General features: G+C 46.8%; 1 protein-coding gene across 8 annotated transcripts in view; it reads left to right on the top strand.

Moving 5' to 3' along the window:
- MED27 (mediator complex subunit 27) overlaps positions 1-13877 on the top strand; it is a 200939-nt gene that overhangs the window by 169293 nt on the left and 17769 nt on the right. For 5 of the 8 annotated variants that reach the window (XM_045883406.2, XM_064579666.1, XM_064579669.1 and 2 more), the window contains 2 exons: positions 1092-1199; positions 11495-11536. In XM_045883406.2, coding sequence (XP_045739362.1) covers positions 1092-1199; positions 11495-11536 — 150 coding nt within the window. The remainder of the gene's footprint in view (positions 1-1091; positions 1200-11494; positions 11537-13877) is intronic. The other 3 variants (XM_064579670.1, XM_064579668.1, XM_064579667.1) reach the window with 2 other exon arrangements.

Here is a 13877-nt window from a genome sequence, read left to right as displayed (position 1 = left end):
TATTGGAGCCTTGTCAAACAAGCCGGACTCTGGGCCCTGCCTGGGTCCTGTTCCGAGTCTGCCTCCAGAGTCTCATCTGGGAAATGAACAGAAGAGGTGTAGCAAAGTATCAGGAGTTACATGAGCCCCTAAAAGAAAGGAAGGTGCTGTTTCTATTCTTAGTGCTGAGCCTGTTCCAGCAAGCACAGCAGGTTACTTTTTCCCGGGCATTATATGAAGCTGCACTTTTTTTTTTTTAGGTGTGTGGGTTTTTGTTTTTTGTGTTTTTTGTTTTTGTTTTTGTTTTTGTTTTTAATCCAATAATACATGCTTAGGTTCTAAGAGAGTGAAAGCACTTAATGTATTTCCAGGATCATGTTCCTTTTTGGAGATAAAATTCAGCTACTTTCCATTTACCTTCAGAACTTACTTGGTATTGCTTCTCTACTTACACTGAGCTATTATAAATAGATAGTTCAGCCGGGTGGGTGTTTGGTGCCTGCCTTTAATCTCTCTGCTGTATTCTTCTACATATTCCATGGGTGTACGTAGGGCCATGAAATAATAGGAAAACAAATGTGCTTACCAAATCCTAGGATGCCAGAATCCTAGGATAGCCTTTGATCATCTTAAGACAGAAAAAATAGGGCGCCTGGGTGGCTCAGTCGTTAAGCGTCTGCCTTCAGCTCAGGTCATGATCCCAGGGTCCTGGGATCGAGTCCCACATCGGGCTCCCTGTTCGGCGGGAGCCTGCTTCTCCCTCTCCCACTCCCCCTGCTTGTGTTCCTGCTCTCGCTGTCTCTCAAATAAATAAAATCTTAAAAAAAAATAAAAGGAAATTTTACTTTATCCAGCAGATATTAAACATATGGAACTTATCCTGAGATTTATGAGCCAAAAATATAAATAAATTCAGTGTAGATTGTAGGAGGGCCTTGTTTAGAGCTTGTTCCTGAACACTTTAGGATGCCTTCCCTCGGAGGGCCCTCCCATGCATCTCTCAGCAACAAGAGGGAGAGGCGATCCTTTCTTCTTCACAGAGTCTTGCCCAGCCTCATGCATTTGTATGTTCGAGTGTAAGCTTTCATGTTTGCATGCATGTGTTTTGACAGGTGACCTTGGGAAAGGTGTTGAAAGTGATTGTCGTCATGCGGAGCCTATTCATTGATCGAACAATAGTAAGGGGATATAGTGAAAATGTCTACACAGAAGATGGCAAGGTAAGCATTCTGGAGTCTTTTGTTTCGTTTTCCTTTATTTTCTGTGCCCCAGAACAAACGTAGTGGAGTCCCAGTTGAATGACATTAAACACTAGCAGTCATAGCTGAAATGATCAACAGGCATGGTTTATCAGTATGAAGATGAACGTTTTACAGAAGAACATTTCTCTCTCTCTCCCCTTGCATTTTTCATCAAGCTTCTGCTTTTTCCTTTAAGCCTGATGCCCTTAGTTGAATTTCTAATTTATCACCTTAGACCTCAGTTGCCTCATTAAATGTGTCTTCTGAGGAAATGGGTTTCGTTCGTTCTTTTTTTTTTCCCACCCAGTAGTATAGCACATCAATAGCCCAGGGTTTGGCATTTTCAGCATTTTGCTTTTCCTAGAACCATGAGGAAAATTCGAGTTACTTTGACACACAACCTGCTCGGGATCTTTTCCTATGAAACTAACAAGGAGCCCTGGGGAAGTGGCTTATCCTCAGGAGTACATACTGAACACTGCAGTTGAAAAAAGAGAAGTTCTTTCCATGGTGATTTGTCTCATAGAAAGTTCACCCGTGTGAACCCCTAATTTCTCTTGACTGCACACTGTCCATATGGCTCTATGGAGAGCATCAGAGGATGTGAATGGGAGCTGACAGCCTTCATATTTGTTGGCTTCCAGAGTGTAATGAGCGCTCCGCCTGAGATACCCACCTGGATGCACCCCGGCCACTTCGTGCACCAAGCCTCTGTCTGCCCCTCTCTCCTGAGCTTTCCCTTCTCTTCATGAAGCCCATTACAATTTTTAAAGTTTGCTATAGTTCTAGCACTCACCACCCAAAAGCCACATTATAATGAGGATAGAACATTCTTCAAAAAAAGGTGACAGATGTAGCCTAGCACATAACAGTGTGCTACGTAAGAGCTGTGACCCACAAAGTGATGAGATTTGTGTTTTGAACAAGTAACCCAGCATCTCCACATCCCACACAAGTGTGGTCAACGAGGGAAGCTACTCTTACTTCAGGGACTCTGCCAAGTTCTCGTAGATCTCCCCATTGAAAGCAGAGTGTTCCTCAAGGGGAGATTTCTGTTTTCTTTTTGGAAAAACCAAAGTGTCTTTAGAGCAGCTGTGGAGAATAAAGCACGTCACCGGGGCAGGCTGGTCTTCGTGTGAATGATTTGTGAACCCTGGCGGCCCCTCTCATGAGCAGCTCCAGACAAGTGAGCAACAGCAGAAACACCCCCAGCCAGGAGCTCACGCCTCACTGGCCCGGCCGTTTAGAGGTGTGGTTCTTGTCGCCTTTGTTCGAGGTTCACAACTCCTCAGTCACACCTGGTATGAATCACAGGCCTTGCCCTCCAGAGACCCACAGGTGCACTGGGGAGAGAAGGCTGGAAACATAGAAAGCTAAGGAACAGTAGAGACCGTGTGACAAGAGGTACAAACTTGGGAGAGGGAGGAAGCATTCTCTGAAGTTAGATTCTAAGGAGTGAGGGTTTACCTACTTTGCATGATCTCTTTAACTTTGTATTTGCCCCACACAGAAGTGTCCTAAGACCTGTAAAGCAAAGCACTTAGCACTTTGCCACCTAGTTACCCACTCAGTAAATAACGAATACTATTTTTATTCTGCACTTAAAACAAGGGATTTAGAAAATTGTCACATATGTATGCTTCTAGGATTTCTCTCTGGTTACTCCCCCTCAGGTGCTTCCAACCAACCCCACCCCCACGCCCCCACCCCATACCGTGGTTTCATGTGTCAGCCCACAGAGATCACTCCCGATCTGTGTCTAGGTGGCACCTCTCCTCCCCCGGTGCTCCACCTCACCTTCAGCCTGCCCAAAACTCCGTTCACCGTCTTCCTCCTGAAACTCAGTTTCCCTCCGCTGTTCCTCATCTGGGGTAACTGTACTACCACCTAATTGCTCAAACTGTCCTTCCCCTCCCCCAAATCTAGTCTGTCAGCGGGTTCTGGTGATTCTCCCGTTTACATCTCTCCCAAGTTTGGGCTCCTCCTGTCCGTCTCCCCTTCTTCCAGGTTCTCCTTATTTCTCAATGGACAAGTGCACTGGCCACCTCATGCCTCATCTCCAGTGTTATTTCCCTCCCACAGTCTGTCCTTCACTTGGCTTCCAGAGCGGTCTTCCCAAAATACACATGCAAGCATCTGATTTCCTGCTTTCACCATCCCCTGTTGCCCAAAACATGCAAGAAAGTAGAATATTAATAGGTATTAGACACAAAGTGGTCCATGGTCAAAATGTCTGAGAAACACAGGATTAGAGAAGGTTCAGTAGGTTTCTTTACTATAGAAATTCTTGGAAACTTTAGTTTGCTTAGTGTCCTGTGAATTTCCTAAGAGGAGCATATAGTGTGCGGTATTTTCCTAACTTATTTGAACCCCAAATTCATTATTTCTTCCTTTCCTCTCAGTATATTGTGACACTGGCATTTCTCAGAACATGCTTCTGAAAACCCTGGCTTCTAAAATAAAATCCAGACTCCTTAGCAGCACATAGAAATGCAGGTGATCTGGCCCCTGCCTTCCTTTCTGACCTCAGCTGACGTCATTCTGTGAGCACGTTTTGTCTTACTCTCCAGCCTTTTGTGCTGTTTGTGGCTCCCACAACTCTCTCACTCACTTGCACCCTCGGTGCCCTCGGCCTGAGATGCTTTGTCCTCCTCGTCCACCTGACACACTCAACTCTTCCCTTCATCCTGGCTTACTGCCATCCTCTTTCTCATCCTGTCCCCGGTTCCCCAGGGGTCTCTTACACGAGCACGGACTCGAGCTGGCAGGCCTGGGTTTGCGTCTGTTTGTGGCACAAATTAGCCTCCTCCTGAATACATCCATAGCATTTTGACCCATCTTTTTCTAGAACTAGAATTAGTATGTCATGGTTATTTGTTTATATGTCCATCTTGAAATTAATAAAAACACTAAGAGTACTCCGTATGTTGGCCTGGTAGGCGTCATGCTAAGCAAACTTTGCCCACAGTGGTCATCGGGTCCTAGGTTCTGCTTAAATTAGAATTGTTCTCCAGAGAAGGCAACTGAGACCTAGAATGTACAGTGACTTGCCTGCAGTCACACCCCACTAGGCCTCAGACCTCCATCTACCAGGAGCACCTCAAGGGCCCAGACCCTGTCCTGTGACGCTGTCCCAAGGAGATGCCGCAGGTGCCTGGAGTGCTGGAGAAGCTCGGCGCTGTGTGGGAGGGGACAGTGGAGAAGCCTGCTTGGGATGTGCCAGTGCTTTAGCTGGAATGGAAAAGCGGAGAACCAAACACCAGAGACGAAGACCAAAAGAAGCAGCCGAGAGTGTAGTTATAAGTGCAGAAAATGAAGGAGACACATACTCATGTGCACACGGTGCGCATCTTCCTAATGAGAGATTAGCGTGGGTTCTCTCTCTGTTCATCAGAAAGAAAATGAGTGTGTGTCTGGGAACCTGAATTCTGCTATGATTCATATCACAAATGTGATACAGGAGGCCTCTTGCTACATTTTACAGCTGCACACATTGGCCCAAGTGGTCAGCAGGGACCCTAAAACAGGGAAGAGCAAGACTGAGAGACCAAGGCGTTTGTTGTGTTAAAGGCACATGAACCGCATTTGGCAGAGGAGCTCTCTAAACGACCGCTCTGCCCAGAATCAAATCCTAGCCAATTTGATTAGCACCTTCTTTTTTTCAGAGCACTTTACAAAACCATGCAGACATTATTAGTGTTCTATTTTGAGTACCGATGCTGGTATATGTGAATTTATATATAGTTATACACACGTAAGCCTTAGTGTAATTAACGTGCTGAAATGTCTAGCACATCCCAAACAAAATGAACCTTTGGAAGGAGGCACTGGAGCTTGAGGTGTGGTCCTCAAGAGCAGATTGCTGCTTGCAATTCTGCTGTTCCGGACATGCAGGTCTGCATTGGCCGAGCCAGTGCCTGAGCACTTGCCTGGGGGTGATTTGCTGCAGTCTGAGAGCTCAAGCCACCGATACGCGGGCGCGGCTTGGAAAGCCTTGAGCTTGCTGGGGGCTGAACCCAAAGCAGCCAACACCTCCGGAAAGGTTTAATTATCCCTGTTGCTACAGTAGTGGCCCGGCGCCCCCTCCACCACCCCGCACCCTGATTTCCAGACCTGGCAGGTTTTTTCCCCCATCAGAATCCCAGCAAGGCTGTCACTTTGCACTTTGCAGGAACCGCCACCACTGCCACGCTCATCGTCTGCCTCTTTACCTGGGATGCATTTTTTTTTTTTTAAGATTTTTTTTTTTTTAATTTATTTGCGAGAGAGAGAATGAGAGACAGAGAGCATGAGAGGGAGGAGGGTCAGAGGGAGAAGCCGACTCCCTGCTGAGCAGGGAGCCCGATGTGGGACTCGATCCCGGGACTCCAGGATCATGACCTGAGCCGAAGGCAGTTGCTGAGCCACCCAGGCCGCCCTGGGATGCATATTTTTGAGACCAAGCTCCAGTAGACTAATTCCTCTAATAAAATGTAAAAATGCTTTTAAAACTTACCAACCCGCTATTCACTGTAACCAGGGAGGTGCAGAGAGCCATGACTCAGCATGTTAAAAGGCAGATTTAAGTTGAATACCTGGCCATTGTCCTGATTTTATACCCACCAGACTTAACTGAAAAAATATAAGTGTCTCGGTTGAATTTATCTTATTAAGGGATTTAGGTTATGTTAATGCTATAGCTTCATTAATTACCCCATATCAATAAAAAAGGCAGCTTTTAGCCTCCTAGCGAAAGAGAGGAAAAGAAATAGTGGTATCAAAGGGAACCTTCAAAGACAGCCAGAGCTGTCTCCAGGGTAATTTCTGATCCCCGCATTCTTCCCACTTCAAAGTTGGATGTATGTGTGTGTGTGTGTGGGTCGAGGGGGATGGGGAAGCTTGAATCTGATTTCTCTAATAAGTGTTGGCATCAGCCCCGTTTGATATTAGATGCAGGGAACATTTTGATTTGTTATAGCCTTTGAAATTGTTCAGACGACCTTCAGAAAAATGTTCTCTTGTTATTTATGGGGGAAGGGGGAAAAGCTGGGGAAGGGGCCTCCGGTTAAATTCACATGCGGACGGTGCCTGGAGTTGTGCTTTTCAGCAGTTTCTAGTAATAGATGTCTGTCCTGATCGAAAGTGAAAAGTTGAAGAACAGCAGACCCGTAACACTAGTTCTTTGGTGAGACTTGTTCACTTCCTGATTCTCTGGGGAGGACTGGGCACATTAAGGTGACCAGGTAGAAGTTTGTGGTTTTGAAAACTTGGGGAATCATGGAGAAATGTCCGACCATTACTGGTTTACAGCCCTCTGCCCCTGCTGACGCATCACATGTTGACCTTGCAAGGTGAAGATGCTAATAAATCAAAGCTTTAAAAGTTGAAGACCCTTGTGAGGCTTATGAGTTTTATTTGGAATTGTCAATTTTAGATAATTTATGGTACCTTGTACTATTTTTTGAAATGAAGAATTCGTAACTTTCTGAGAAGCTGCCAGGATTTTCACTGGCTGCTAAGCGAATTTCAGTGGTGATGATTGTCACATGAGCGGGCCTCAAAGCAGATTTGTCATGTTGAACTTCTACAAGAGTGCTGCCCCCCGCAACAGCTGCTACCACTTGTGGGGGGCTCGCAGTCAGCCCTCCTGAATTCTAGCTGAAAGGCGGTCTTCCTCCCAGGTTGAGAGCTGGGCCTCTGGAGACAGAGCTGGTTTTGGATTTTCTACCACATGCTCATTGTGTGATGTTGGACAGGTTACTTAACTTCTCTGAGCCTCGATGTCCTCTTCTGGGAGGTGGGGATGGTTTCATCATCCTCGTCCAGATCTCTGGGAGGATTCCGAAAGCTAACACAGCTCCGTGTCCTTGGGCTCTGTGCTCAGAGTGGAGGCTGCTTGTCCTTCTCCCTCTACCCCTCCCCCCCACCCCCCACCCCCCGCTCATTCTCTCTCTCTCTCAAATAAATAAAATCTTTAAAAGGGAGGGAGGGAATGAGGGAGGGAGGAAGGAAGGAAATGCAGATGTAGTGCAGGCCACATGCATGGTCCTCGGTGAATGGTGTCTGCCCTAGCTGGATGTGCAGCCATGCCGATGGCAGTGGTCATTGTCCTAGCTGGTGAGCCCTTGCCTTCTGATATTGGGCCATTATGATTTTTCTTTTCAGTAAGTCAATTTGATCGTCACCATTCTTTTTTTTTTTTTTAAAGATTTTATTTATTTTTTGACAGAGAGAGAGACAGAGAGAGAGGGAACACAAGCAGGGGGAGTGGGAGAGGGAGAAGCAGGCTTCCCACGGAGCAGGGAGCCTGATGCGGGGCTTGATCCCAGGACCCTGAGATCATGACCTGAGCCGAAGGCAGACGCTTAACGACTGAGCCACCCAGGTGCCCCGATCGTCACCATTATTATTGGTTGAGAGGACCTTTGACGTCTTGATGTTTAACCTGAGAGCAGATATGTCTGCGCTAGAGCAGTTGGTCATCTGTGAGGTTTGTTTCCATTTTACCCGAGAACAGAGCACATTCCTACCCCTAAAATACTCATTCCAGTCCTTAGAGTCCCAGAGGCTACTCCTAAGACTGCAGATTCAGCCACCAATTACCATAAGGTTGGCTTTTCCATTTTAAGATCTTTCTAACGCTTGCCCAGAATACTGAGAGGTGCTTTACTTTCTTTCCTTGACGTTGTAGTTCAGAATAATTTCCCGTTCATCAGGCTGAAAGTTTACAGCTTCCAGAATGCTCCTTTTTGAATATCACAGCCAGAAAAAAAAATTGGTAGCCATGCCCGTCTTTGCAGTAAATAAGCTAAAGCTAATAAATATTCACTTGGATCAGTCCAGGCTCCCTGAAATGAATTTCTGAAATCTTCCTGGCCCTGAGGAGAGGCAGGGCACTGACTCCAGAATGCTCACTTAAATGGCTTTCTTTTTTTTTTTTTTTTTAAAGATTTTATTTATTTATTTGAGAGAGAGAATGAGAGAGACAGAGCAGGAGAGGGAGGAGGGTCAGAGGGAGAAGCAGACTCCTTGCCGAGCAGGGAGCCCGATGCGGGACTCGATCCAGGGACTCCAGGATCATGACCTGAGCCGAAGGCAGTCGCCCAACCAACTGAGCCACCCAGGCGCCCCTTAAATGGCTTTCTTTGGCATAAATCTAGCAGAAAATCAAGTACAAACTGCCTGCTGTGCGTTCGCAGCAATAGGGGAACCCATTGCTCCCTTTCTTACCCGTGTGCACCTGGTACATAGGGCTTATTGTCCGACATCCTTCTGTCCCAGATGGCTGCAGCTCTTCCCTAGGGTCCTGTATTATCTATTTAAACCGCCTTTCAAAAAGAGCAGCACGCTCACTTTGAATGAGCGTGGTGTGCTATGAGAAGCCGCAATTAGGCTGGAGAGTCCATCTCTTAATTAAACTTGTGCGTATTTCTCCCTGGATGATTTCTCTATTAAAACATTCCACTGATGCTGAAGAGTTGGGTTTGTTTTCTTTTTTTTAATAATTTTCTCTTTTAAAGAAAGACTAACTTTTCGGTTTATATGCAGCTTCTTCTTTCCTCTTTTTCCATGGCCCCGTGTTTATGTCTTGGTCTGCCTAAGTATGTTGGGAACAGGCAGGAAGGACAAACAGTGGAGAACCTCAAAAGAAACGGCTGCTGGCTTCAAAAGGAAGGGGACCTGTGTTAGTTCCAAGCTGAGACACTGATGTTGCTCTCCCTAAAATTTAGGTGTAGAATCTTTGGCATCTCCCTGTCATCTTGGCAGTGATTTGGCAGAACTAAGAGATACAAAAAATCGTTCTTATTCATTCTGCACTCTCTGAATACTCTTGAAGTGCTGCATTTTTTAAGCCCTGGGCCCCACTGCAGCACTGAGGAACAGTAGGAACCTGCCTTCTCCTCCCCGGGATTACCGGCTGGCCAGCAGTTTTCGTCAACAGAATTGACAGTGTAGGGCATTCATTCCATATGAAGGAAACCTTCTTTTGAGGTTTCCTTCAGAGTTATCTGGAGGTAACATGTCACTTTTCCCCCTACAAATTGCTAGCCTACCAAATTAAAATTCCAATGCCTAAAGATTTTTTTTTTAATCAAGTGGCTGAAGGCGGGGTGGAGTACAGTGACTGAAAATTGATACCACCTTTCTGAAGAGCAGTTTAGTCAGAGTAGAAGGAGAGGGGTCAGTTAGGGGCTTCTCTGGAAATCCAGGAAGGACATGCTAACACCAGAGGGGATAGGGAGAGGTGGACCCATTCGAGTGAATGTTCAGGCAAAGTTCTTCCAGTACTTTTCCTGGGCTTGGATCTGCTAACCCTGGCCCTCTCCAGCAGGAGCCCCGCAGAGGTCCAGGGGACCCTCTCAATCCTCTAAACCTCCTCCATGGCCTGAAAGTTCTCAAACACGGCGCAATGTACATGGAACTCATTCTGAACAGGAAGAAGCCAGGGAGAAGTGAATGTGTGCCTGTGCACAGACCACCTCTCCATTCCAAGGGCCATTTTCAGAAAACCAGGTTTTGGTGTTTTCCTCAGAACAAAAACAGAACTCTGAACCTCCCCGTGTCAAGTACAACACTTCACTTCCTGTCTCTTTAGAGGAATCTTCCCGTGTGATTGCTTCTCATGTTCCCAGGTGCTCCAAAATCAATAACACAACCTATAGGCCATACAGTCGTATCTCAGGTTTCTACCTTGACCACTGGCCAACCCCAAAGGCAGGTTCCAAGAGGCCCATCGAGCAGGTGTTTCAATTTGTTCAGCTCTGGAATTCATATATTATAGTTGACTTTTTAGCACCCGTGGGGCGTACTGACTCTTCTAATCTGCACTATCCTTGAGCTATCTCCCAGCACTGAATTGGGGGTAATTCTGTTTCTGCTGTACTTAATTTATAAGTATAAACTCACAGAACAATGAGAATGCATTGACTTACTGTACAAAATTGTGAAACAAAAATTCTTTTGGTTAGAATAAGCCACTGACGTGCTCTGTGCAAGACCCAGTGTAGCCCGAAGAGGATGAACCCGGTTGACTCCAAGCCCTAGCCACGACCTCTAGTTTCCTCATTTGTGAGGCAGGGGTGCCCTCGATCAAGGGTCCCTGGCCTGACCAGCCATCACAGTTACACCACTGCTTGGGGAGCAAACAAACAGATGAACAGATTCTCAGGCCCACTGTAAACCTACTAATTCAGACACTCCAGGGGAGGACAGGGAATCTGTATATCAAAATACAAAAAAATTCCCCCAGCAGCTTCTGATGCCAGCCAAGTTTGACCATCATCAGGGTAGACCATCCATAAGAAGCCATGGACAATTGAATGGCTCTGAACCATTGTCTCATCACCTGGAAAGTAAGGTTGTTAGTGGGACCAGTCGCATTGGTTTGTTCTAGGGATTAAATGAGCGAGTGCGTGTGGAGGGCCCCGTGTGGCAACTGGCGTGGAGCAGGTGCTCAGCAGCTGGGAGCTGCTAGTTTTTCTCCACTCAGCAGGGACCTACTGATACCTGTGACATGCTAGGTCCCACACCAGGACAGCATAAGCAAAAGAAATAAAGTTCCAGGTGATTTTAAGTGCAATGAAAATCTCAAATTTTTGAAAAGATAATGAGAAGACAACAGGTATGGAAATAATATTTTAGACAGGGTAACTGGGAAATGACTCTCTGATAAGGTGATGTTTGAACTAAAGAAAATTAAGAGGAGCCATGTGTTTGTGGGGAAAAAGAAATCCGTGCAAAGGCCCTGAGGCAGGATTGACGTTGGCATGCAAGAGAACCATGGTAGGAGTCAGGTTAGAAAAGGGAGCCAGGGGCTCCGCTCATGTGGCCTTGGATGCAACAGGTGTCTCACACTCACTTCCCTATATCCCTTCTGTTGGTTTCCTTAAATAACTGACAGGTTGAGAGAGAAGAAATTCAAGCAGGACATTTAAGATGCACATGCAGTGCCACGATTCTGTTTATTCCATAATTGTGTTTATTATTTCAAGCTGATGGGTGTAACAGTAGTTACAGTGTCATCTCTCAAAGTCCACAATTCTTTTTTTTTTTTTTAAAGATTTATTTATTATTTGAGAGAGCGAGAATGAGCGAGAGTACATGAGAGGGGGGAGGGTCAGAGGGAGAAGCAGGCTCCTCGCTGAGCAGGGAGCCCGATGCGGGACTCGATCCCGGGACTCCAGGATCATGACCTGAGCCAAAGGCAGTCGCTTAACCAACTGAGCCACCCAGGCGCCCTCAAAGTCCACAATTCTAAAATTGATGCTGATGATGCTTTATCTCTTTCCCCCCAGCTTGATATATGGTCCAAATCCAACTATCAAGTATTCCAGAAGGTAAGCTTTACTTTTTGCTTCTTACTCAAGAGTCAGGAAGGGAAATACAAATGCTCAAAGGTATAAACATCGGTCTTAAGTTAGAGCCTATTTTTTTTAATTTTTATTTTATTGTTATGTTAATCACCATACATTACATCATCAGTTTTTGATGTGGTGTTCCATGGTTCATTGTTTGTGTATAACACCCAGTGCTCCATTCAGTACGTGCCCTCTTCAATATACCCACCACCAGGCTAACCCCTCCCCCAAAAAGTGAAAAAAGCCAGACACAAAATGCTGCTCACAGTATGATTCCATTAATATGACATTCTGGAAAGATAAAACCTTAGGGACAGAAATCAGATCGGTGGTGTCCAGGGGCTGGGAGTCAGTGGGGAGATTGTGCCCAAAGGGGCAAGAGGAAATGTGTCGAGGTAGTGGGAATATTCTGTATCTGAATTGTGGTGATGATTACATATTGTGTTATGTTCCCAAACTCATGGAACTAATATACCTACTGTAGAGGGAAAACTGTGCTTTCCTTCCTGTGTAGGGAAGACCCCAGTTCTTCCCTCCTGTGTTTGTCTCCAGTGAATCTCCATTACTGTGCACATAAAACAATTCATTTCTGCTCCTCCTGGTCACCGAAAATATGGGGGTTTGCCGCACAGTAACAGGACACAAGCTGGGTGTCCTCCAGTTTAACTCAGCCTGACACGATCTCCCCAGAGCTACAGACCCCAGTCACAAGTTCAGTTATCTGTGCTTCTGCCCTCCTGGCAATAGATCAGAGGTTCCCATGCCCCCTTCTCAGGCTCTGTCAGTTTGCCAGAGCAGCTCCCAGAACCCAGGGAAATGCTTACTTAGGTTTACTGGTTTATTAAAGGACATGATAAAGGATACAGATGAACTGCCAGATGGAGAGATACATCGAGCAAGATGTGGGAGGGCCTCAAGCGCAGGGGTTTTGGTCCCCATGGAGTTGGGGTGCATCACTCTTCCGGCATTGTGTCGTCTAGACTGGAAACTCTCTGAACCCCATATTGCTGGGATTTTATGGAGCCTTCCTTATGTAGACATAATCGATCGTAATTCGGTTTCCAGCCCCACTCCCCTTCTCTGGAGGATGGGGGGTGAGACAGAAAATTCTAAGTCTCTGATTACCCTAATTATGGCTTGGTCTTTGTGGTGACCAGCCCCCATCCAGGTGCCCACCCAGAGTTGCCTTGTTAGACCAGGAGATGCCCCTAGTGCTCTTATCACTTAGGAAATTATGAGGGTTTCAGGAACTCTATGCCAGGAACTAGGGGCAGAGATCAAGCAATATATATATTCTTTTTCTGTTATCTCGCACCTACAAAGGGTGAATTTTGCTGTATGGAAATCATACCTTAAACAAAAACAAAAAGCAGAGGCTTTTGAGTTGTTCCACACACTCAGTTTTTAAGCTCAGTTTGTCAGAGCCCCATGGTCTACACAGGTGCCTAGTATGGGCTGAGGGAGGCGGGCTGGCCCTGTCCTCACCCTTCCCCCTCCCCCCCCCGCCACTCTACAGTCTGGTCACCTCTTTTTCTGATGTCAGGCTTCCTCGTGAAATGCTATTTTTGGGAGCTGTCAGAAGAAATGTGACTAGAGGAAATCCTTTCCCGGCTTCTGATGGTAGAAGGGGCCGTTCCCCAGAGCAGCTCAGCACCTGGAGCTTACGAGGGCTCCCACCACCCTGTAGCAACCCCTGCAGGAGGCCAGCTCCCCTGCAGGACACCAGCTGCTTTCGTCCGCTCTCATCCCACCTCTGTCTCTGCTTTCGTCCAGCAGCAAACATGGTGGAGTTGCTTGTAATTTCATTTGGTGCCCCATCCAGCTCAATAGCATGAGCCAGGCACTCTGCTAGGTGCTGGGAATACGAGGGAAAACCAGACAGACAAGGAGGCACAGGAAAGAAGGAAGGTGACTCCAGGGTGTTAACCAGGGGGCTACAGTCAGGAGGGGCCCTCACGTTGGGGCAGTCACAGGAGGCCTTCGTGGGGCAAGACCTAAACCGAGACGGGCCGCTCATGAGAAGGAACCGGTCACTTGAAAAGCCGCGGGAGGAGATTCCCAGGCAGTGGCAGCAGCCGACACCAAGCTTGTGCTGAGGAGCACACGTCCTAAGAGCCGTTGGAAGCCTGTGTGATTAGAGCGTGCAGTGGGCCGGGCGGGAGTGCTGTGGGGGACGGGGGCAGAGCCGCCGGCGGGCAGGGGCCTCTAGGTCCGGGGACAGAATTCGGATTTATTTGGTGCGGAGGAGGGATATGATTTCGAAAGCTGAGCCCAAATCGTTTCCACTTGTGTAATAGTTATGTCTGAGGGATGCCAGGTA

This window comes from Mirounga angustirostris, unplaced genomic scaffold, assembly GCF_029215605.1.
Source record: "Mirounga angustirostris isolate CCGP_5_RB_7025 unplaced genomic scaffold, mMirAng1.0.hap1 SCAF_15, whole genome shotgun sequence".
Taxonomy (NCBI): domain Eukaryota; kingdom Metazoa; phylum Chordata; class Mammalia; order Carnivora; family Phocidae; genus Mirounga; species Mirounga angustirostris.
Note: the sequence above shows the minus strand (reverse complement) of the source record. Positions and strands in the feature narration are given on the sequence as shown.